General features: G+C 37.0%; 1 protein-coding gene across 2 annotated transcripts in view; it reads left to right on the forward strand.

The window, feature by feature from the left end:
* LRRK2 (leucine rich repeat kinase 2) overlaps positions 1 to 23,422 on the forward strand; it is a 223,726-nt gene that overhangs the window by 37,090 nt on the left and 163,214 nt on the right. The window contains exons 12-14 of one of the 2 annotated variants that reach the window (XM_040233495.1): positions 4,696 to 4,825; positions 7,302 to 7,426; positions 12,480 to 12,592. In XM_040233495.1, coding sequence (XP_040089429.1) covers positions 4,696 to 4,825; positions 7,302 to 7,426; positions 12,480 to 12,592 — 368 coding nt within the window. The remainder of the gene's footprint in view (positions 1 to 4,695; positions 4,826 to 7,301; positions 7,427 to 12,479; positions 12,593 to 23,422) is intronic. The other variant, XM_040233496.1, reaches the window with a different exon arrangement.

The raw sequence follows: 23,422 nt of genomic DNA on the forward strand, positions 1-23,422 counted from the left end.
AACTATTGCTTCGTTTTTGCTTTAATATTCTCTTAATCTTCAAATTTTGTCATTTTAATTACAATGTGTCTTTTTACGGACCTCTCTCTATTGATCTTATTTGAGACTTTGTACTTCTTGGACCTGGATATCTATTCTTTTCCAAGTTTAGGGGATTTTTCAGCTATTATCACTTCAAATAATTTGTCTGCCATTCTCACTCTCTCTTTTCCCTTTTTGGATCTCAGTATGAAAATGTTAGTATGCTGGATGTTGTCTGAGAGTTCTCACATTTTAAAATGTCTTTTCCTCTGTTTGTTCAGCTGGTGTGATTTTCACCACAGTGTTTTCTAGTTCACTGATGTATTCCTCTATACCATTTAATCTACTGTTGATTCTTTGTATATAGTTTTCATTTCAGTTTTTGTATCCTGTTTCAACTCTGTTTCATTCTTCTTTATATTTTCTGGCTTTTTGATAGACTCACTATATTCATCATTCTTCTCCTGAGTTTGTTGAGGATCTTTATGATCATTACCTTGAGCTGATGTCTGGTAGATTGCTTATCTCCACTTGGCTTAATTATTCTTCTGAGATTTTACCTTGTTCCTTCATTTGGAGCATATTCCTGGGTTGCCTCATTCTGCATAATTCTGTGTTTTTGTTTGTGTATTTAGTCTGATTGTGTTTCCTAATCTTGGAGGCGTGTACTTATAGTACACTCCTTTCTGCTTAGCAGAGCTGTATGATCTAGTGATGCCCTCTGCAGGGTCTGAGTGGGCCACTGAATGTTGTGGTGCTGATGTAGGTGGGGCCCATTTCTGGTGGGTTAGCTGCCTAGACCTCCTTGTGTAGAGGCTGCTAATTATTGGTGCTCAAGACTGGGCACAGTATGGCTGACTGCACAGTCTAGGGCTTTCTGGAACTGGTTCCATCCCATAGGTAAGTGGAGCTGTGTCTTGGGCATGGCTGACTTAAGGTCTGGGAGGTTTGGGGCAGTTAACTGCAGACACAGGGTTTTGGAGCTGGAATTAACATGCTGGTTGGTAGTGTACGGTCCCTGGGTGGCTGGCTGTGAGCCTGGGAGTCCCAGGGCGGCTGACTATGGGCCCTGGGGATTTTCAGTTCTGATGCCTACCTGCCGGTGAGCACAGCACAGCTGATTCTTAGTGCTAATTGGATAAATGTGGAACTCCGAAATGGCACTTTCCAGTACCAGTGTCCTTGCGGTAAAATATGCTACCTCAAATGGCTGTCAGCAGCATCTGCTGGAGAGAGACTCTCCCAAGGGGGTCCCAGTTGCCTTCTGTCTCCCTGAGAGACTCTCCAAGATCAGCAAGTGGGTCTGATCCAGACTCTTCTAAACTTATTGTATGCTGGGTTTCCAAGTATATGAGACTTTTCACGGGCTCTTTAAGAGTGAAGTCTCTGATTCCTATAGCCCTCTTGCTCTCTCATTGTGCAAACCCTGCTGGATTTTAAAGCTAGATGTTCTAGGGGCTCAAGCCCAGTAACTCCAGGTTTGAGAGATTGATGAGGTGCTTGCTTGGACCCCTTGATTCATAGGGAACACTTCTGTAAATAACCTCTGTGATTATCCTCTTGTTTATTGATTGCTTATCTGGTAGTGTGGGTATTTACTATATCACATTCCCCATCCTTCCTGTCATCTCATATAGTTCCTTCTTTATATCTTTACTTATGGAATATCTTTTTCAGATCATTTTCATAGATCATTGCACTGTAAGTGGTTATAATTTTGGTTTGCTCATGGGAGGAAGTGGGTTCAGGGTCTTCCCTGAGAAGAATCTTCTGTGCAATCTTGATCACTCCTTGCGCTGTTTCTTACTATGGTGCCTCAGGATTGGTTACATTTGAAATTAACCTTGATTTCTTTGTTCAGACTCAAATTATCTAGTCTTTCTGATTTCATACTTCTTTGTTCTTGGTTCCCTGCCGTGTTAACTTGCCTCAGATCCCTTTGAATAGTCCTTGGAGTTCTGCCTTATGAGAATAGTAAGAACTTAAGCAGCTTATTCACCAGTCTCCATTGAAAGACACTTGGGAACATTGCATAGGAAGGGCTGGGTATAATTTTATAGGAAAATGATTGGTTTGGTGGCCCACAAAACTGGGTTTTGTCATGGTGGTTCCCAGGTCAAGGTTCAAACATCTTGTGTGACATTTTATTCTTTAATTAATTAGTTAATAAAATTAGTATTTATTGAGCCTTAGACATCCGAGGTATATCAGATAAATAGAAATCCCAGGTTCATGAACCTTATACTCTAGTGGGAAAAGTAAGTAAAAAGTAAGTAAAAAGGCTAATTGATATATATGATATGTGAACCTTGACTGTATCACAAAGAATGTGAAGCCAAAAAAAATATGAAGCAAAGAAAGAGTATACATGTTAGTGTTCAGAGGTGACAAAATTGTGACTAGGCAGTGAGGAAACAAGGTGACTATTGAAGTGAAAGCCTGAAGGAAGTTGCTTTTTGTTATTGGTCTTTTATAACAGATAATTTATTGCTAAAATGGTGTAGAAGAGATCATGAGTATGGTGTAGAGAGCTGGTAAATGAGATGTGTAAAATGTTCTATAAACTCTAAAGTGACTCCATGCTGTAATTTTTTCTCCAAGGTGTACTGTATGATGAAATTTCTGTTCTTAATTTTCAAATCTCAAATTGAGTTAATGTCCAAGACAGTGATTGTTAAAGTGTGGTCTCTGGACCAGCAACATCATTTGGGAACTTTTTAAAAATGTAAGTTCTAGGGCCCCATACAGACCCAGTGAATCATAAACTGTGTAGTTGAAATTCAGCAATCTGTTTTAACAAATCACTGAGAGAATTCTTGTGTACTCTGAAGTGTGGGAACTGCTGATCTAGAATAACTTCTATGATGTAAATTATTTCCTTAGTTAGAATTTAGCCATTTTAGGAGGAGCTATTAAAGCTTTTGATTTGACTGAGCAAAATAATCTAATTACTTTTTTTAATTGATTAATTAAAAATCAGTAAAATTTTTTTATTGGACTAGCATTTGTTTATACCAAGTTTTATGTGTACTACATTTTATTTCTACTTATGTATACACTGCAGTGTGCTCACTAACAAAAATTTAGTTTCCATTTATCACCATACTGTTCATCCCCTTTACACACTTCACCCCCCTCTACCCATTTCCCCTCTGGTAACTGCTACTCTGTTTTTGATTGGTTTGTTCATTTATTTTGTTTTTTATATTCTATATGTGAGTGAAATCATACAGTCTTTATCTTTCATCAGCTGACTGATTTCATTTAGCATAATACCATCAGGGTCCATCCATGATGGTGCAAATGACAAGGTTTCATCTTTTTTCATGACTGAGTAGTTTTGTACCATATGTGTATGTCGTACCTTCTTTATGCATTCATTGGCTAATGGGTACTTAGGTTGCTTCTGTATCTTGGATATTATAAATAATGCTATGAAGAACATAGGGGGTACATATATCTTTTCAAATTAGTGGTATTTTCATGTTTTTTAAAATATAAATATCCAGAAGTGGGATACCTGGATTGTGTGGTAGTTCTGTTCATAGATTTTTAAGGAATCTCGATACTGTTATCCATAGCAACTGTACCATTTTTCATTACCTTTTATCCACTTTCTCACCAACACTTGAATAACCAACTTCTTACCATATTTTGATGATTTTTTAGTTTTTGAAAAAGTATGAGTTTCAGATTTTGTCAGTAATTTAGAATACATATATTACTTCTACTTATGAGTTTTGTCTGATCTTTTATTCTCAATTTCAGATGCATAACTAATTTTTAAAAAAATACTATTTAAAGCTCTCTCAGTTTTATTCCTGCCACCTTCAGTGTTGAAATATAGTTTATAATGTTGGAATTGATATTTATATAGAGTCTTCAAGATAAATGGTATTTATATGGAAACTTTAAGATATTATGGAAACTTTCAAGACACTAGATTTGCATTTACTGAAGAAAGTTTATTATGAAGAGGAAAATTATTTCATAATCATTTTCCACACATAATGTGAAATCAATTGTAAAGCAATCTATGTGTTTCTTAAGCTTTGTTATTATTTTGTGAAAATATGTAGTTATGTTTTATATGTTTTTTATTAGTGCTTTTTATAACTTTGTGTATCATAGCACAGATAGAAATGATGTTTGCATGGTCCACTGGAGTAAGTGGAGAAGGCTGAGGGCAACCCAGCCTGGTTTCAGCCTTACTTCCTCCATCCCTCAAGAACTAATAGGATCTTCACTCATCTATAACTTATTCCCAGGTCACCAGAGAGCCTCTGCTCTACATCAATTGAGTTATTTTGTGAAGTTGTTTTATAATTAGAATGAAATTTATTTTTCATTCTTATGTTGGAGGGCATTATGTAAAAATGTGTTTCTTCAAAAATATTCTTTTCACATGAATGGTAATCACATTCCCCTAGTTTTCTCTGTGAATGAAACTTTCACACTAAAACCTCAAGTGGTTAATAAATATGAAAAAATTGGAAATAGTATATATTTTAAAGAAAAAATTAATGATATTTAAGTTGTCACTGAAATATAAATTAATATATAGTTGTATATACATTCTGATGAACTTTGATTATCTTTAATAGTATGTGTCTTACTGCAAGATTATGACAATGTCCTTTCATTTATTCAAGTAATGTTTAAAAAATCTTGTAGTTAATTTTAGAAAGATCCTGTTGTCAAAAGGAATATATCTGAATGTATTGGAGTTAATGCAGAAGCATATGCATTCTCCTGAAGTGGCTGAAAGTGGCTGTAAAATGCTAAATCATCTTTTCGAAGAAAGGTAATAAATATTTATGAATTTATGTAGAATATATAATATTGGACCAGGTAGAATATCAATATTTTGAGCATAATTGTAAGAATAAAAAGAAAAACAAGGCATTTGAAGATGGAGACATTTTGCAATATAATCTCATGTCAGTAATGCATAGACTTATTTTATTTATATATAGAAATATGTTGAAAATTTGCTTTTATGCTTTATGATTGGTATTGACTGTGTTTTGAAAACTGGTGCTTATGTAGCACATAACCTTAAACAATTTTTAAAATTTTGTTATGTGGAAGATATAAAATATAAAATTAGGATATGGCTTTTAATTGTTGCTTTCTCACAACTAATATTTATCAATATTCATTCATTAGAATTAGCTTTGTCTTTTCTTCCTGCTCTCATTCCTTACCTGGGGAAGCATTTAACACTTTTAGTTCAAGCACAGAGATGTTAAGATTATATGTCTAGTTGTGGCACAGAGAGACCGTATCATTTATCTGGGGATGGATAATGCAGGTTTGGGGTAGAATGGCAAGTAGTGGTCAGGTGGGGAGGGAAGGGGAGTGGAATTTATCTAAAATTTGTTTAAAAGACTAAAACTGAATTAATACAGAGGGTTATCTCCTCCTGAAGGATGTGCTCAGCACATTTTCGTACTTTATTAGGTCAAAGAATGTGAGGTAACTTTGACATAGTCTAAATAAATTTCAAACAAAAAAAGAGCATTAGAAAACTGTCCTGTGTCAAATGGCACAGATGTTGCAGTAAAAACTGATTTTGAGTCCTGGTTTTCTCACTAGTTTGAGTCAACTATTTGATCTCTAAACTTCAGAATCCTTATTGGTGATGAGGAATAATAATAACAAATTCATAAGTTTTTAGCTTATAATGTAAAGATTAAATAAGTTTGAACAAAAGACTTAGGAAAATGACTGGTGCTGTTTTAAGCCCCCAATAAAATGTAACTGTTTTTGCTAACAGGTATTAAATATTAATAGGGCTTCCCTGTTGGCTCAGATGGTAAAAAATCTGCCTCCTAGGCAGGAGACCCAGGTTTGATCCCTGGATTGGGAAGATCCTCTGGAGAAGGGAATGGCTACCTACTCCAGTATTCTTGCCTGGAGAGGTCCATGGACAGAGAAGCCTGGGGTCTCAGAGAGTCAGAAAGACTGAATGACTAACACTTTCACTTTCAAATAGGACTAAGTGAAATGCATGTAGCATGATAAACTGTATGTAACATGTTTACAGACTTAGAATGAACAGCATTACATTGTTTTTTAATGTAAAAATACATTGTTTTTAATGTAATATAAGTATAATAATTTAATATAATTTAATAAGTCCAGCTTATCTCTTTATGTTTATATATCATAACTTTAAACAATATCTCTCTTTTTAAATGTTGTTCTTGACATTTAAATGAAAAGTTTATGTTAAACTGTGATTGTTTATTGTCCTGTCAGTGTGTAAACCTTTATAAGGAGGGAAAAATACAGTGGAATAATGGACAGTTTAAGATGTTGTAGATTCTGGGCAGTTAATCTTTCTGGCTGTTTCCTCATATGTAAAATGCATAAATTTCCAGTACTGGGGATTCAGAGGTAACTATGACAACGTGTCTGCCCCTAAAAATCTCTTTTTTAAGCAGATAATTACAATACAGTGTGATAACTCAATGACAGGAATGTGTAAAATCATAGGGTATGGTGAATCAGGCTAGGGTGACCAAAGGAGGGAGGCTGCAAAGAGGGGATGTGTTTAAACTGGGACTTTAAGATGGTAAAGAGGGACTGTATGTCAGTAACCATAGACCCATGCAAAGTGAGGACCCAGATCTGATATGCAGAAGTTTTAGTCAGTATGGTACTATGTAAAAGCAAGGGCTGCCTCTATTAAATTTGGTAGGACCTACTGACATCTACATTTATGTGTAGATTAACATACATTTGTGTATGTTAAATAATAGCTAAAATGCCTTAGAGAAACCAAGACTTTAGTGCAGATAAAACTAATTAAGACTACCACACAAGAAGTCCAGTGTTGCTAATCAGGAAAGGGCAGGTAGTTATGCTGTAAACAGCTCTCTGGACTTGGCGGTCAGAGTTTGCATTCCAGCCCTGGCTCTGTCATGTTCCAGTGAAAGGACCTTGATGTTTAACCTCTACCAGCCTAAATTCTCTACCTAGAAAATGCAAATAATACCTTCTTTTCAGGGGTTGTTGCCAATGACCCTGTACAGATCAAAAGGAGGTTGTTAGTTCTGGGAAACTAAGTAAAAGACTTCCTAATTTACTGTGAATTTAACTTGTTGAAGTCAAAGTTTAACCGAATAAGAATTTAAATTGTGTTTGCTCATATTACTGAGTTCACATAGCCTTTTCTGATAAAATAGTTCTGTTTTCTTGTTTTTGTTTCAAATTGGTCTTTGTATTGGAATCAGTTTGGACTTTTAATAAGCATTTCAATATTATATCTCCAGTAGCGCTTCCCTGGATACAATGGCAGCCGTGGTCCCCAAAATAATAACAGTCATGAAAAGTCATGAGACATCATTATCAGTGCAGCTAGAAGCACTTCGAGCTATGTTACATTTTATAGTTCCAGGTAAGTTACATAATTGATGGCGGGAAGAGCTGTCATTGTAAATGAATTTTTTGACTTTTCATGAAATATCAACTTTCTAGGCAAAAATTAAAGGACTGGTTTCTGCCAACCAAATTTAAATCTTTGCACTAGCCCAAAAATAAAACTAGAGGGAAAATGTTTGCAGTTGACAGGTGAGTAAGGCTGACCTGGTAAAAAGGCCAGGAGGGACATTTCAAGCAGAAAGAGAAAGAACACATGGTCTGGGATGAGTGGAGCATGGTGTTGAGGAGAGCAGAGCTTGGGGGTGAATGTGGAAGGATGGGCAGAGGCTGAGAGGGAGGGCCTTGAACAGAAGACAGCAGTTTGTGCTTTTTTTAAATGCAAGTCAAATCAAAAATTTTATTAAAGGTGTTTGAAAGTTGCAGTGTCATAATTAAAGCTGCCATTTATAACAGCAGTAGTATGGTGTGGAGCATGATGGGCAGGGGAGAGCCTCCTGCAAGGAGACTAGGCTGGAGGCTGGATGGCCAGATGAGACACACTGGGAGCCCAGCCAAGAAAGCAGGAGAGGATGCGTGTGGGAGGTGATTAGGAGGCACCTTTGATGCGATTTTCTGACTACTGAATATCAGGGATGTTATTATTATTTTGCTCTGTGAGAGTTCCAGTACTTTTGAAGTTCATTTTTTTCATCCTTTTAAATGAAATCTTCCTAAAACTACCATTTTCTGTAGTCATATTGGTATTTATATTTCTGTGTATAAGAGTATAGAATTTTTCAAGGAAAGGGCTTTCTTTAGTCATGTTTTTTTTTTTTTTTTTTTAATCCCCTGGAAACTTGGACAAAAATTCAGTAAATTTTGAATTGAATCATGTCCCATTCAAATCATCAAACAACTTTTGAGATATAATTTAACAGACATAATTTTGCTTGGATATTATTGAGAGTTTTTAAAAAATGTTATAGATTGTAAAAAGCAAACAAAATCCTTTTGATTGTGTTTAAAGATGTCAACCTTATTCTTCTGAGAGTGGTTTTGAGTTTTAAAGATAACCAAAAGATATTCAGAATTGTCTGTTAATGAAATAATACTATTTTAGTTAAGAAGTAAGTTTTGAATATAGAATTTCTTTTATTATTCTGAGATGATCCTGAAGTGACATTGATATGTATGAAATGATGTATTTAAATGATAAATCATAGTTTTATAATGTTTTTAGGTATATTAAACAGGTGTCCTTGAAAATGATATTATAAATTCATGGTGATACTTTATATATGAAAATATATATTAATAAACATGCCTTATAAGCATCCAGTTCCAGTTCAGTCACTCAGTCATGTCTGACTCTTTGTGACCCCATGAATCGCAGCACGCCAGGCCTCCCTGTCCATCACCAACTCCCGGAGTTCACTCAAACTCATGTCCATCGAGTCGGTGATGCCATCCCGCCATCTCAGCCTCTGTAGTCCCCTTCTCCTCCCGCCCCCAATCCCTCCAAGCATCAGGGTCTTTTCCAATGAGTCAACTCTGTGCATGAGGTGGCCAAAGTATTGGAGTGTCCACTTCAGCATCAGTCTTTCCAGTGAACACCCAGGACTGATCTCCTTTAGAATGGACTGGTTGGATCTCCTTGCAGTCTAAGGACTCTCAAGAGTCTTCTCCAACACCACAGTTCAAAACCATCAATTCTTTGGTTGTCAGCTTTTTTCACAGTCCAACTCTCACATCCATACATGACCACAGGAAAAACCATAGCCTTGACTAGACGGACCTTTGTTGGCAAAGTAATGTCTCTGCTTTTGAATATGCTATCTAGGTTGGTCATAACTTTCCTTCCAAGGAGTAAGTGTCTTTTAATTTCATGGCTGCAATCACCATCTGCAGTGATTTTGGAGCCCCCCAAAATAAAGTCTGACACTATTTCCTGTTTCCCCATCTATTTGCCATGAAGTGGTGGGACCAGATGCTATGATCTTCGTTTTCTGAATGTTGAGCTTTAAGCCAACTTTTTCACTCTCCCCTTTCACTTTCATCAAGAGGCTTTTGAGTTCCTCTTCACTTTCTGCCATAAGGGTGGTGTCATCTGCATATCTGAGGTTATTGATATTTCTCCCGGCAATCTTGATTCCAGCTTGTGTTTCTTCCAGTCCAGCGTTTCTCATGATGTACTCTGCATATAGGTTAAATAAGCAGGGTGACAATATACAGCCCTGATGTACTCCTTTTTCTATTTGGAACCAGTCTGTTGTTCCATGTCCAGTTCTAACTGTTGCTTCCTGACCTGCATATAGGTTTCTCAAGAGGCAGGTCAGGTGGTCTGGTATTCCCATCTCTTTCAGAATTTTCCACAGTTTGTGTGATCCACACAGTCAAAGGCTTTGGCATAGTCAATAAACTATGCTTATAAGGTCTATTTATGCTTTATTGACCTTATAAGCATATCAATATATAAATATGTTTCTCTGTTAGGTAAAGGCTTAGTCATCTACTTCACTCTGTGGTAACGTACTGTATTACCATAGCACAGCACACAAATAACCATACTCTATCATGCTGTAGTTATGCCATCCTATACCATCCTGTAGTTAGGGCAATCCACTTTAGTCTTCTTTCCTGGAGAATCTCATGGACAGAGGAGCCTGGCGGGCTGTAGTCCATAGGGTCTTAGAGAGTCGGACACGACTGAAACAACTGAGCATATACCATCTGTAGCATATGATTCAGTATGTCAGGGAGTAACTATAATATCAGTACCCCAGTAGTTTTAAGGTTGAATATGATTATGGTTTTGACATGTTAAGTTGAAGTATGTACTTATAAGATGTTTAGATGTTCATGTATATAATTATTAACTAAACCATATTCAAACTATTAATTGTAACAGATGTGCATATAGCAAATTTGTGTAATTTAGTATCTAATTCAGGAGCACATATTGCATCTACTATTATGTCACTTAAATTGCTTTCAATCTGGTACTGTTCACTTCCTCCTTTTTTATAACATAACTTCTTAAAGTGATTGAGCCTGTGCTTTAAAAGAATAATACTAAAGGCTTACTTATTTTAATAAATGTCATTTGGCTTGTTCCTTCTTGTCTTGTGTCAGTTCTAGAGGAAACAGTGCAAAATTCTTTAGGGAAGGACATATGCATATTGGGAAGTGTTTAGAGGAAAGTGATTATGAATATAAAGCTAAACAGTAGGAGAAACTGAATTTGTTTACTTTGCAGAGGAGATAATTCAAGAGGTTATGAAACTATTAAAACCCATTCATTTATATTTAGTTAATAACATATGTGTAAGGCATTATTCAAAGTATTTCATATAAAAGTTTTAAATTCTCATAGCAACCCATCAGTCAGATTCTACCCCCTCCCCCCTCCCCATTTTACCAATGACGAAACTGAGACATAAGATAGAAAGATTTTAAGGTCACAGCTTATATAATGGAAGGTTTTCACCCAAGGCAGCCTGAGTTAGGGGCTTTCCAGGTGGTGCTAGTGTAAAGAACCTGCCTGCCAATGCAGGAGACTTAAGAGATGTGGGTTCAATCCCTGGGTCGGGAAGATCTCCTAGAGGAGGGCATGGCAACACACTCCAGTATTCTTTCCTCGAGAGTCCCATGGACAGTGGAGCCTGGCAGACTACAGTCCTTGGGGTTCACAGAGAGTCGGACACAACTGAATCAACTTAGCACCAGCACCAGCCTGAATCAGAATGGGTGCTTTCTAAAGACACATTTGTGCAACAAGTGGCTATTGAACAGCTGTTATACCTAAAGAGCTGTGCTTGGAACTCTTGGTAATCTGGAGATGATTAGGCTATGGATCCCCTCTTCAAAAGTTTTCAGTTCAAACAGTTTAAAGGACTATTATCTGGTAAGGAAATGATATCGATTCTGGATAGTAGAACCTCAAGTGATATGGCAAAGACCAGAGATGAAATTTTGGGAGTGTTCATTTGGTCTTAATGTAAGAAAGACCGTTGGTAAGACTCCTTACATTTGGCATGAAGCTTTTACATTTCAACAGGACTGCTTTTAATGGTTACATCTCCTTGTGATATAATAGGCAGCTTTAGAAATTAATGTGGTCTTGGTCACTGAAAATGAGACACTAAGAATTTAAGTGGCTTGTCCAAGGTCATACAGCTGTAGTGAATGTTAGTACCTGTTTGAATAAATTTTAAAATGAGCACTGAATGTTCCAGGAGCGTGAAAATCATGCCTGTCAAATTCATTGTGGTATTCTCAGCATGCGGCAAAATCCTTTGCATGTATTGTTGGCATTCAAATTTTTGTTAAGTAAATGAAAACTTACATGAAGCCAACTTATAACTTTTATTAATATAAATTACTGAAATGAAAGATTATGAGGTATTGTTTATTAATAATTATTTATATAGTCATAGATTTTAGAAACGTTCACAATTATTTTACTTTCATGTTCTATTATATGTTCTGTATATGTTCAATATTTTTTGACTTCCTGTTTTTCAACCATTTTGGGATAGTTCAGCTACAATATAGCTTAATAAAGTACGTTTTCTTTAAGTTACTTAATACTTTTATACAGCCTTAGAGGACTTTTGATAAAACTACATGTTCTTTACCATCATAATGCTGAATTTTCCACTGTTCTTCCTGCTACTCTTTTATGTCTACCTTTCATATCTGATGTTTTTATGTTAGAGTCTAAATAACTTTGAACTTTTTAAAAATCATCCACCATTGCATAAAAATCTAGCTTCTTGTAATGAGTACAGACAATTTGTTAATAAACAAAAAAGAGATTGTTGGTTCCAGAAAATTGCTCCACCATAGTAACTTCTTGCTACTTTAAATTCAGTAAACATCCACATACAGTGTATTTATCTTATATTCAGTGATGAACAATTTTAAAAAATTTCTTAAACTTTAGAGTTATTTCTTTGATAAAGAACCATGGGTTAGAAAAAGGTACAACATATATATTGTTGGGTTAATTATAATCATTCCTAATAAATGACATTCTATTCAGCCTAAATCTGTTATGAGAAAATGATTTGTATTTATTTTGCATTTAGGCATCCCAGAAGAATACAGGGAAGATACTGAATATCAGCATAAGCTAAATATGATTGAAAAGCAGTGTTTCAGGAATGATATTCACAAATTGGTCCTGGGAGCTTTGAACAGGGTATGTATAAGATTCTGCCTTTATACTCTTAACTAGAATATGAAATTTGGGGATGTATGGGGGCTTTTATTAGCTTAAGTTTCCCATGTTCTCTTTACTATGATAGTAAGAAGTTATCTGTTTAGAAACATAAGATGAGAGTAGGGATGTAAGAGGATGAAGAGATGTACCATTCCAGCTAAGAGAAGTGCACAGTTACAGATTTTGACAGGCTCTTTTGATAAATCCATTTGAGTCAATTCAGTCAGAGAGAGAACTCTGGGTGTTCACCTTAACTTCATGAGTCATGTCAGGAGCCATGGCTGCTGTTTGCTCTTTCTGTCCTCCTGGTCTTTCTTTTCTGGTCCCACGCTGAAAGATTCAGTCCATGAAGACACACAGGGAGCAACATTGAAGTTTTTTTTTTTTTTTTCATTCCCTGTGCTTTTTTGTATTGTACTCTTTAGAGATAACCTATGAAATAGCTCAGTATTCATTGTTTCTTCCTAGTATTAGGCATTTACAAACACTGGGTTTCCATGCTGGCTCAGCAGTAAAGAATCTGCCTGTGATGCAGGAGATGGAGGAGACATGTGTTTGATCCCTGGGTTGGGAAGATTCCCTGGAGAAGGAAATGGTAACCCACTTCAGTGTTCTTGCTATGAAAATCCCATGGACAGAGGAGCCTGGTGGGCTACAGTCTCTGAGGTTGCAAAGAGCTGGGCATGACTTAGCAACTGAGCATGCACATAACTATGTACATTTGCAATGATGTACTATAATCAATAAATTAATAATCATACTAAGTCTGAAAAAAGAGAAGAGGAGAATTATGTTTATGTTGTACAAGGCAAAAGGTATTGATGGAATTAAGATGGTTTGGAAGTTTAACATAAGATGAATTGATTCTTTATAAAAGATATACAGGTAAAGATGTAGAGATTAGGTTAATGTTTTTATGAAAGGAAAAGGTAGTCGAAGTAATTAATGGACATAATTCCTTCTGATATAGTATACTTTGAAAAATGTCATGAATTAAATAGAAGAGCCTGCAGAGAGATCTTCATTCATTTTAAACTGAACTTTATAATATAATTATCTGATATATTTGAGTCATTTGTACTCAGACTTTAATATGATTCTTGAATATAGCTTTGGGTTGAATTTAATTCTAGAAATACTTGGTGAAAATAAGAATGTGGAAGGAACTATGTTAGGCGCTGGGAAGACAGAAATGAATATGCTTTGTGTCCTTCTGTAATGGAACTCATAATCTGGCTGGGGAAGTAACAGCCATGCATAAAACATAAAACAACACTAAGTTGTTCGGTGTTAGCACTTAATGAGCTGCACTAGTTTTATGAACAGTTCTTTAGATATGGTAAATTATGTCTGACTCTTGGGAACCCATGGACTGTAGCCTACCAGGCTCCTCTGTCTATGGGATTTGCCAGGTAGGAATACAGGAGTGGGTTGCCATTTCCTTCTCCAGGGGATCTTCCCAACCCAGGGACTGAACCCAGGTCTCCTGCATTGCAGGCAGACTCTACCGACTGAGCCAACAGAGAAGCTCAGTACTAGAGGAAAGAATAGTTAATTTTATTCGTGATGTGTGTTGGTGAAAAGCAAGTGGTACCAGAAAAGCCTTTTGGTAACTTTGATTCTGGTTATGTCATCTTTCCTAACATCATTGAATACAGGTATGATGGAGTGGAAGGAGTTGCCAGTCAAGGGAGAAGTATTGTACTTGCTGCCATCAGTACTGTGATGCCAAGAAAATCACCGTGCTCCTAGGTCTTACTTTCTCTTGCTATATAATCCCAGGAGAAGTGGTTGAGAACCTCCCTGTTGTTGTTTAGTCACTGAGTTGTGTCCGACTCTTTGTGACCCTATGTACTATAGCCCACTAGACTACTCTCTCCTTGGGATTCTCCAGGCAAAAATACTGGAGTGGGTTGCCACTTCCTTCTCCAGGGGATCTTTTTAACCCAGGGATCAAACCAGGGTCTCCTGGATTTCAGGTGGATTCTTTACTGCTGTGAGTCACCAGGGAAATCCGAGAACCTCCCTACCCCTTTATTTTCCATGCCACACCTGGGTAATGACACAGCATCTCACTAAAAAGTGACTGCCATTTGTGGGCAAGGAATTAAGGTCATGGGAAGCAGAAGTGGTACTGTTTTATTTTTAAAAATCTCCCCTGTGTCATTCCCCTAATTCTTTTCCATGGTTGAGAAAAAAAAATGCTCTAAAAGATGAATGTATTTTTTTTCTTTAGTTCTAAAATCCCATAATTGCATGTGTCACTCTGAATAAATGTTACAAGGCATCAGAGATTTTGGATCCAAATACTGTTGATGAAGTAAAATGAATTTTGATTAAAAATAAGCCTTTTCTTGCATTAGCAAACTTCCAAATAAGGTAGAATTTTTGATTCAACTAAGATTTACAATGCAAAAATTATTAAGAGTATTTTTTAAAGTGAATCAATGTCTGGAGGTGTACATAAATCCAGTAACATTCAGACTGAAGTTAAATCTGTCTGAAATATTAACATTACATTTATGCTTGATCCTTTTAGCTTTTTCTGCACATGAAAACTTTCAGTAATGTTCCAGAGACATCTATTTGCCCAGTACTGTCTCTGGAGAACACAGTAGAAAGTAGAGCTCTCAGTGTTTTGGTCACGTGTGTGCTTTGTGTGCAGTGGCACCGCTGCTGTCTTCAGTCAGGAAACTTAAGAAATCAGCCAATCTTCTCATTAAATGTACACAAATCAAAGAGCTTCTCAAAAACTTTAAAGCAAAATGTACTCAGTTTAAATACTGAAGATACATATTTCAATTGTGATTAATATATAGTGAAAGCCAGAGCTGATTTGTGAAAGCAACAGCAGTCACAAAAACAAAGAGAAATTACATAGCACTTCCCTGGTGGCTCAGAAGGTAAAGCGTCTGCCTACAATGTGGGAGACCTGGGTTCAATCCCTTGGTCAGGAAGATTTCCTGGAGAAAGGAATGGCAACCCACTCCACTATTCTTGCCCTCTCCCCCCAAAAGGGGGCTCAAAGAAATATTGAGCTTCCCTTGTGGCTCAGCTGGAAAAGAATCTGCCTGCAATGCAGGAGACCTGGGTTCAACCCCTGGGTTGGGAAGATCCCCTGCAGAAGGGAAAGGCTACCCACTCCAGTATTCTTGCCTGGAGAGTTCCATGGACTATGCAGTCATTGGGGTCACAAAGAGTTGGACACGACTGAGCGACTTTCACTTTCATTTTGGGCCTCCCTGGTGGCTCAGAGGGTAAAGCAGTTGCAATGCAGGAGACCCAGGTTCGGTCCCTGGGTTGGGAAGATCCCTTGGAGAAGGAAATGGCAACCCACTCCAATATTCTTGCCTGGAAAATCCCATGGACAGAGGAGCCTGGTGGGCTACAGTCCACGGAGTCGCAAAGAGTTGGACATGACTGAGTAACATCACTTTCACTTCTAAGGTAAATAAACATTTATAGAACTACTCCAAAGAAGACTCTGAAACTCAACTGGGAGTACAAAGGAACAGTTAAACATAGGAAAATATATACCTTCTGTTTTGATAAAATTACTAATTTTTAAAAAGTGAAAATTTATCTGCATTTATGAATCCTTATAAAAATAACAGTGGTATTTTCTGGAACTAGGTAAGCTAATGTAAAATTTTGAGCAAATTAATTAGAAATTACATGAATAATCAAGATAATTTGGAAAAAGAAGATAATTAATATGGCCTAACTCTAGTATTAATAGATTATCAAATGTATTATAAAACTTCAGTGATTGTGTGACATTGGCACTAATGATAGATCAGTATCACATAATGGTGATTTAGGAGATAGACTCAAATGCAAATGTTCAATTCATGTATGATTCCCAACCACCACAAGGGAAAATAGATTGCTCAGTAACTTGTATTGAAGCAGCTAATTCTCTGGCCATCTGGAGAAAGCAAAGGAAGCTGCGTATTTACATTACTCATTTAAAGAATCAAATCTCACGTCAATGAGATTTAAAAGTAAAAATGAATCTGGCATAGATTCTCAGCCAGGGAAGAATACTGGAGTGGGTAGCCATTCCCTTCTCCAGGGAATCTTACCGACCCAGAGCTCAAACCTGGGTCTCCCACATTGCAGGCAGATTCTTTACTGTCTGAGCTGCCAAGGAAGCCCACAATCATTATTAAAGAAATGTAAATTAAAAACAAAACAAAAACCTTGTTGAAGGAAATTTAATAATACTCATCTGCATTAAAATGGACATGTTTTCTGACCAGCTATTCCACTCTAAGAATTTATAATATAGATGCATGTGTACATGTGGACAAAGTTTTTTAACAAGAATATTTATTGTGGCATTATTTGTAGTAAGGAGAATGTGGCAGCAAACTAAATGCTTACATGGTAATCATTAGTGTTGTTTGCCCCCTTCTGGTGATTCTGGGATTGTATTTATTGGTGCTTTTGTAGTTGGATTGAATCATGTAATGGTTTTGGCCAAAGAGTTGTGAGTAGAGGTTTCATTTGTGATTTCTGGACCAAGCATTAATTGCTGGTGAGGCATCTTATAGAACACTCTTTCAGGCACCGTGATCTGTGATATTTGAGATGGTGGTTGCTCAGGTAGCACAACTCCCAGAGTGGTTGTGCTGAGTAGAGGCCCCCTCCTGATCTGTAACACATATGAGACATGAATACAAATTGAACCTTTTCTTTTTCCAGTTTATGTAATTTTGAGGTTGTTACTATAGGTTAATTTAGTCTGTCCTGACAATACAATTCTTATCAATAGATCTTAAGAAAATAAATTATAATATTTTGAAACTGTGTAGTTCTTTGTAGGAATTAAAAACAACTTGGTGAGATTCCTAATGTGTTGCCAAGGAATTATGTACAGTTTTCCATGAATATGACAAATATATTGCCCAGGTATTCATTTTTTTCCTTCACAAATATTAGCACATTATGCATACTTTTGGTGAAACTAGTATATTTTCACTTCTCTGTGTCCTCTCTCTTCCCTTTATCACTCAGTTAAAGCAGATTATATGGTCTTTAGTTTTATATCTTTAAGTGTATAACGTATTCTAATGTGTGTGGCCCCTGGAATCAGGATATCTGTATTTGAATCTGGCTTCACCATCTACAGACTAATGTATTCTGAACAAGTTTTTTTAAAGCCTCTGTTACATTATCTATAATATGGAGGTAATAAATGGCTTTTCACTTAGGGTTATTATGAAGAATTTTATTATATAATTCATTCTGTGTACTCTATACAATGCCTGGCACATGGTTTACAGTCAGCAAATGTTAGTTAATATTATTAGTATTAGATTTAAAACTATCTTTTGACTTGTGGCTATAAAAGATGAGAAAATTGAAGTATTCACACCATCTTCCTATTTTTACCTATTTTGTAACCAACTTTTGTTAAATGAATTAATTCTACGTTGACAAGTTTTAAAATATTTATATTCAATTCTATAACCATAGTTAATAAATTGTTTTCATCTTCTTCCTACAGTCATGTGGATTCAGTGTTCACTGCAAGTTTTTTTGCTACAGTTCTTCCATTTATTTTTTAGTTGTCTGTTTCTTTAAAAAAAAAATTCATTTCCTGAACGTTTTGTTGTTGTCTGTATATTTGGACTCTTGAAAAAACAGTTTGGTTGATTGCAAAGTATTGGGGTTCTGTTTTCTTTTCTTTGAAAACCTTTTAGGCATTTCACTGTTTTGTAGTACAGAATGTTTTAGTGGAACAGTCTGAGACCAATTTAATTCCTTTTGCATTTTTAAATGGTTTGGTATTTTTAACTGGATGCCCAAAGGATTCATTTTCTTGGAATCTACTTTATTAGGATATATCACAGTGTTAGTCCTGGACTATGGTATCTTCTTTTTAGCTGTACATTAATTTTTTTTCTAGAAAGTTTTTCTGAGTTGCAGTTTGACTTGGCTGGCAGTTTGGAAAGAGACTGGTGTGGGCATTTTCCCCTTGAGTTGGCTAGCTGACTCACTCGAGAAAATATTTTGATTGTTTTTGTAGTCTTTGAAAAAACTTGGAAAATTGTGAAGCATAGTAAACAGGATGTTTCTAATTAATATTTGTAGATGTCCAACATTGGTACTTTGAAAAATTTCATGTGGACAACACTTGCTAGTAAATTAATTTCAATCCCCATTTGAATAACAGTGTGATGAATCACTATTTTCAAGATAGAACATTAAGTAAGTGAAAGTCCATTATAGGCTTGTAAATATCATATATACATATATACATAATGATATTTACTCTTCAAAGTTATGAAACTGTCAAAATCAGATATCACTATTTAAAATCATCAAAAAGTTTATTTGATCTCCATCACATATAATAATGTGATACTCTGCATTCTCTTTCTACATAGATAAATCATGGATTTCCTGTTGCCAGTAATCAGGTGCATCATCAAGCTGCAAGTGAAATAGAGATTAGGGAAGCTCAAGATAGCAGAACTAATAGTTGAGTAGAAACTTGTTAGAGGTGATGGTATTAAGCACAAGAACAGGTACTTTATAAATATAAGTGAAAGTGAAAGTGTTAGTCGCTCAGTTGTGTCTGACTCTTTGCAACCTCATGGACTATGTAGCCCACCAGGCTCCTCTGTCTGTGGGATTCCCTAGGCAAGAATTCTGTAGTAGGTTGCCATTTCCTTCTTTCTCCAGGGGATCTTCCCAACCCTGGGGTGGAACCTGGGTCTCTCACACTGCAGGCTGATTCTTTACTATCTGAGCCATCAGGTACCAATTTAACTTAATTTTAGCATAAAAATAAGCCTATGGGTGCATTTTGAGGTTAAGGGCAGGGTCAGCTACATAACCCAGTACAAGATGAAAATGCAGCACCTTGTGTTTAAAATTATTAAGAATTTCAAGGTAGTGGCTGCAGAGTATTAAACCAGGTCTGGGGCCCTTTTGAACACAGGGACCTGTGCTACTGCACATGTATGTATGCCTCAAGCTGGCCTCCCTCAGTTCAGTTCAGTTCAGTTCAGTCGCTCAGTCGTGTCCGACTCATTGTGACTCCATGAATCGCAGCACACGAGAGCCTCCCTGTTCATCACCAACACCTGGAGTTCACTCATACTCACGTCCTTCGAGTCAGTGATGCCATCCAGCCATCTCATCCTCGGTCGTCCCCTTCTCCTCCTGCCCCCAATCCCTCCCAGCATCAGAGTCTTTTCCAATGAGTCAACTCTTCGCATGAGGTGGCCAAAGTACTGGAGCTTCAGCTTTAGCATCATTCCTTCCAAAGAAATCCCAGGGCTGATCTCCTTCAGAATGGACTGGTTGGATCTCCTTGCAGTCCAAGGGACTCTCAAGAGTCTTCTCCAACACCACAGTTCAAAAGTATCAATTCTTCGGCACTCAGCCTTCTTCACAGTCCAACTCTCACATCCATACATGACCACTGGAAAAACCATAGCCTTGACTAGACAGACCTTAGTTGGCAAAGTAATGTCTTGGCTTTTGAATATACTATCTAGGTTGGTCATAACTTTTCTTCCAAGGAGTAAGCGTCTTTTAATTTCATGGCTGCAATCACCATCTACAGTGATTTTGAGCCCCCAAAAATAAAGTCTGACACTGTTTCCACTGTTTCCCCATCTATTTCCCATGAAGTGATGGGACCAGATGCCATGATCTTTGTTTTCTGAATGTTGAGCTTTAAACCAACTTTTTCACTCTCCTCTTTCACTTTCATCAAGAGGCTTTTGAGTTCCTCTTCACTTTCTTCCATAAGGGTGGTGTCATCTGCATATCTGAGGTGACTGATATTTCTCCCGGCAATCTTGATTCCAGCTTGTGTTTCTTCCAGTCTAGCATTTCTCATGATGTACTCTGCATATAAGTTAAATAAACGGGGTGACAATATATAGCCTTGATGTATTCCTTTTCCTACTTGGAACCAGTCTGTTGTTCTATGTCCAGTTCGAACTGTTGCTTCCTGACCTGCATACAGATTTCTCAAGAGGCAGGTCAGATGGTCTGGTATTCCCATCTCTTTCAGAATTTTCTGCAGTTTACTGTGATCCACACAATCAAAGGCTTTGGCATAGTCAATAAAGCAGAAATAGATGTTTTTCTGGAACTCTCTTGCTTTTTCAATGACCCAGCAGATGTTGGCAATTTGATCTCTGCTTCCTCTGCCTTTTCTAAAACCAGCTTGAACATCAGGAAGTTCACGGTTCATGTATTGCTGAAGCCTGGCTTGAAATGGTGGTACTGTTAAATAAAACAGAAAGTTCAAAATGGCAGTCTGAGTTTTCTTTGAGAAGATAATAAACTTTTAACTTTGAACATCTAAGTTTAAGATACTAGTGTCAAACAAAGAGAAATATGGACTTAGAACTTAAGAGAGTTTAAGTTTATGCTTTGAGTTATCTACTCAAAGGTTTCTGTGTCTCAATTTTTTTCACCAATAACACAGGGATAATAATTGTGTGTCTCCATCATAGGGTGAGTGTGAAGATTAAATGAGTTAATACATATGAAGTGCTTAAAAGAATGTCTGGCACATAGCAAATGCTCCTTAGGTTTTGGTTATCCTTGTGGTTGTTGCTATTGCTGTTATGGTGGCCTGAAGCCATGATGGTATATGAATTCCATCCATGAACAGAAAGTTTTAAGTAAAGTTCTTTGGACAAAGTTTGGAGTTGAAAGAAGTGATTGTGAGTGAGATAGATAAATAAATAGTTTTAAAGTTTGAGAATAAGTAGGGAGATTACTCTGTCATGGAAATCAAGGGAGGAAAGAACAGCAATTCAGTTGTTAAAGAACTTTTTTTCTTTGAATGGTTTTAATTTGGAGTGGTTAGGACAGAAGCCTGATTATGTGAAATTAAGAGGTGGGAAGAATGTAGAGGAAGTGGGTTTAGACTTTTCTATTAATACGTTTAGAAATGAAAGAGGAGTGGTAGCTTGATAGAATGAAAGATCAATTTAGGGATATTCTCTCCCAGTGAGAAGTCTTTCACTTCTGAGAAGAGTGTTCGTTCCTTCCAAGGCCTAAACTATGCCATCACTCAGTGTTTACTGCATGGATGGTGATTTATCTCATTTCACTCTCATAACAACACTGCATTATTAGAATCATTTTCGAGGTGAGGAAACCTGGGCAAACACTGAGCCATCCCTCCAGCTTCACTTTGTACCACTTTGAATTTCTTTATGTTCTTGAATAATACCTTCTGACTAAATACCACTTCTCAGTAATTGTTATTTCATTCATTTTTAATGGCCCAGAGATTCATGGAACTTTTTAAGTGATGAGACAATTTAAACCCAAATTTAATTGGCTCCAAGCTGATATCCTTTTACTACTCAAGGAATTGGTAAGATGGAAATAATGGTGAGGAAAATTGCTAAGGGAGAAAAGGATATGAGTGTCTTGTTGAAATGATAGATGAAATGATATCTGAGCTGAGCATTTCAGTGTTGGAGGACAATACAAGATGAGAAAATGATGCTTATGTCCATAATCTATATAAAGAAAGATGCAAATACAAAACACATAAGAGGTATTGAGGGACTACATTGGGAAATGAATGAAAATCTGTTCAGTGACAATAGGGGCAAGTGAAACAGGTTGGAAGGCAGTAGGTTTTTGTTGAAGAGGCTACATCAGAATTTGAGGTCTGACTGGAAGCTATTTCAGCTCTATAGTGAAGGTGTTATTTAGTGGCTAAGTGGCTTCTGACTCTTTTTGACCCAGTGGACAGAAGAGTTCTCTGTCCTTTGCTATCTCCCGAAGTTTGCTCAAACTCATGTCCATTGAGTCAGTGAAGCTATACAACCATCACATCCTGTCACCCCCCTTCTCTTCCTGCTGTCTATCTTTCCCAGTATCAGGGTCTTTTCCAGTGAGTCAGTTATTCACATCAGGTGGCCAAAGGATTGGAGCTTCAGCTTTAACATCTGTCCTTCTAATGAATATTCAGGGTTGATTTCCTTTGGGAATTGACTGGTTTGGTCTCCTTGCTGTCCAAGGGACTCTCAAGAGTCTTCTCCAGCACCACAGTTAGAAAGCATCAATTTTATGGCACCCAGCCTTCTTTATGTTCCAAGTCTCACATCCATACCAGACTACTGGCAAAACTATAGCTTTGACTATATGGACCTTTGTCAGTGATGTGATGTCTCTGCTTTTTAATAAACTGAAGAGGTTTATCATAGATTTCCTTCCAAGGAGCAAGTATCTCTTAATTTCATGGCTGCAGTCACGGTCCACAGTGATTTTGGATCCAAGAAAATAAAATCTATCTCTGTTTCCACTTTTTCCTTTTCTATTTGCCATGAAGTAATGGGACTAGCATCAGTCCTTTCAGTGAACACCCAGCACTGATCTCCTTTAGGAAGGACTGGCTGGACCTTCTTGCAGTCCAAGGGACTCTCAAGAGTCTTCTCCAACACCACAGTTCAAAAGCATCAATTCTTCGGCGCTCAGCTTTCTTCACAGTCCAACTCTCACATCCATACATGACCAGTGGAAAAACCATAGCCTTGACTAGACAGACCTTTGTTGGCAAAGTAATGTCTCTGCTTTTGAATATGCTATCTAGGTTGGTCATAACTTTCCTTCCAAGGAGTAAGCACCTTTAAATTTCATGGCTGCAGTCACCATCTGCAGTGATTTTGTACCCCCCAAAATAAAGTCTGACACCATTTCCCCCTCTATTTCCCATGAGAGTCAGACTGTGAAGAAAGCTGAGCACTGAAGAATTGATGCTTTTGAACTGTGGTGTTGGAGAAGACTCTTGAGAGTCCCTTGGACTGAAAGGAG

Source organism: Oryx dammah, unplaced genomic scaffold (assembly GCF_014754425.2).
Source record: "Oryx dammah isolate SB20612 unplaced genomic scaffold, SCBI_Odam_1.1 HiC_scaffold_29, whole genome shotgun sequence".
NCBI classification, from domain to species: Eukaryota; Metazoa; Chordata; class Mammalia; order Artiodactyla; family Bovidae; genus Oryx; species Oryx dammah.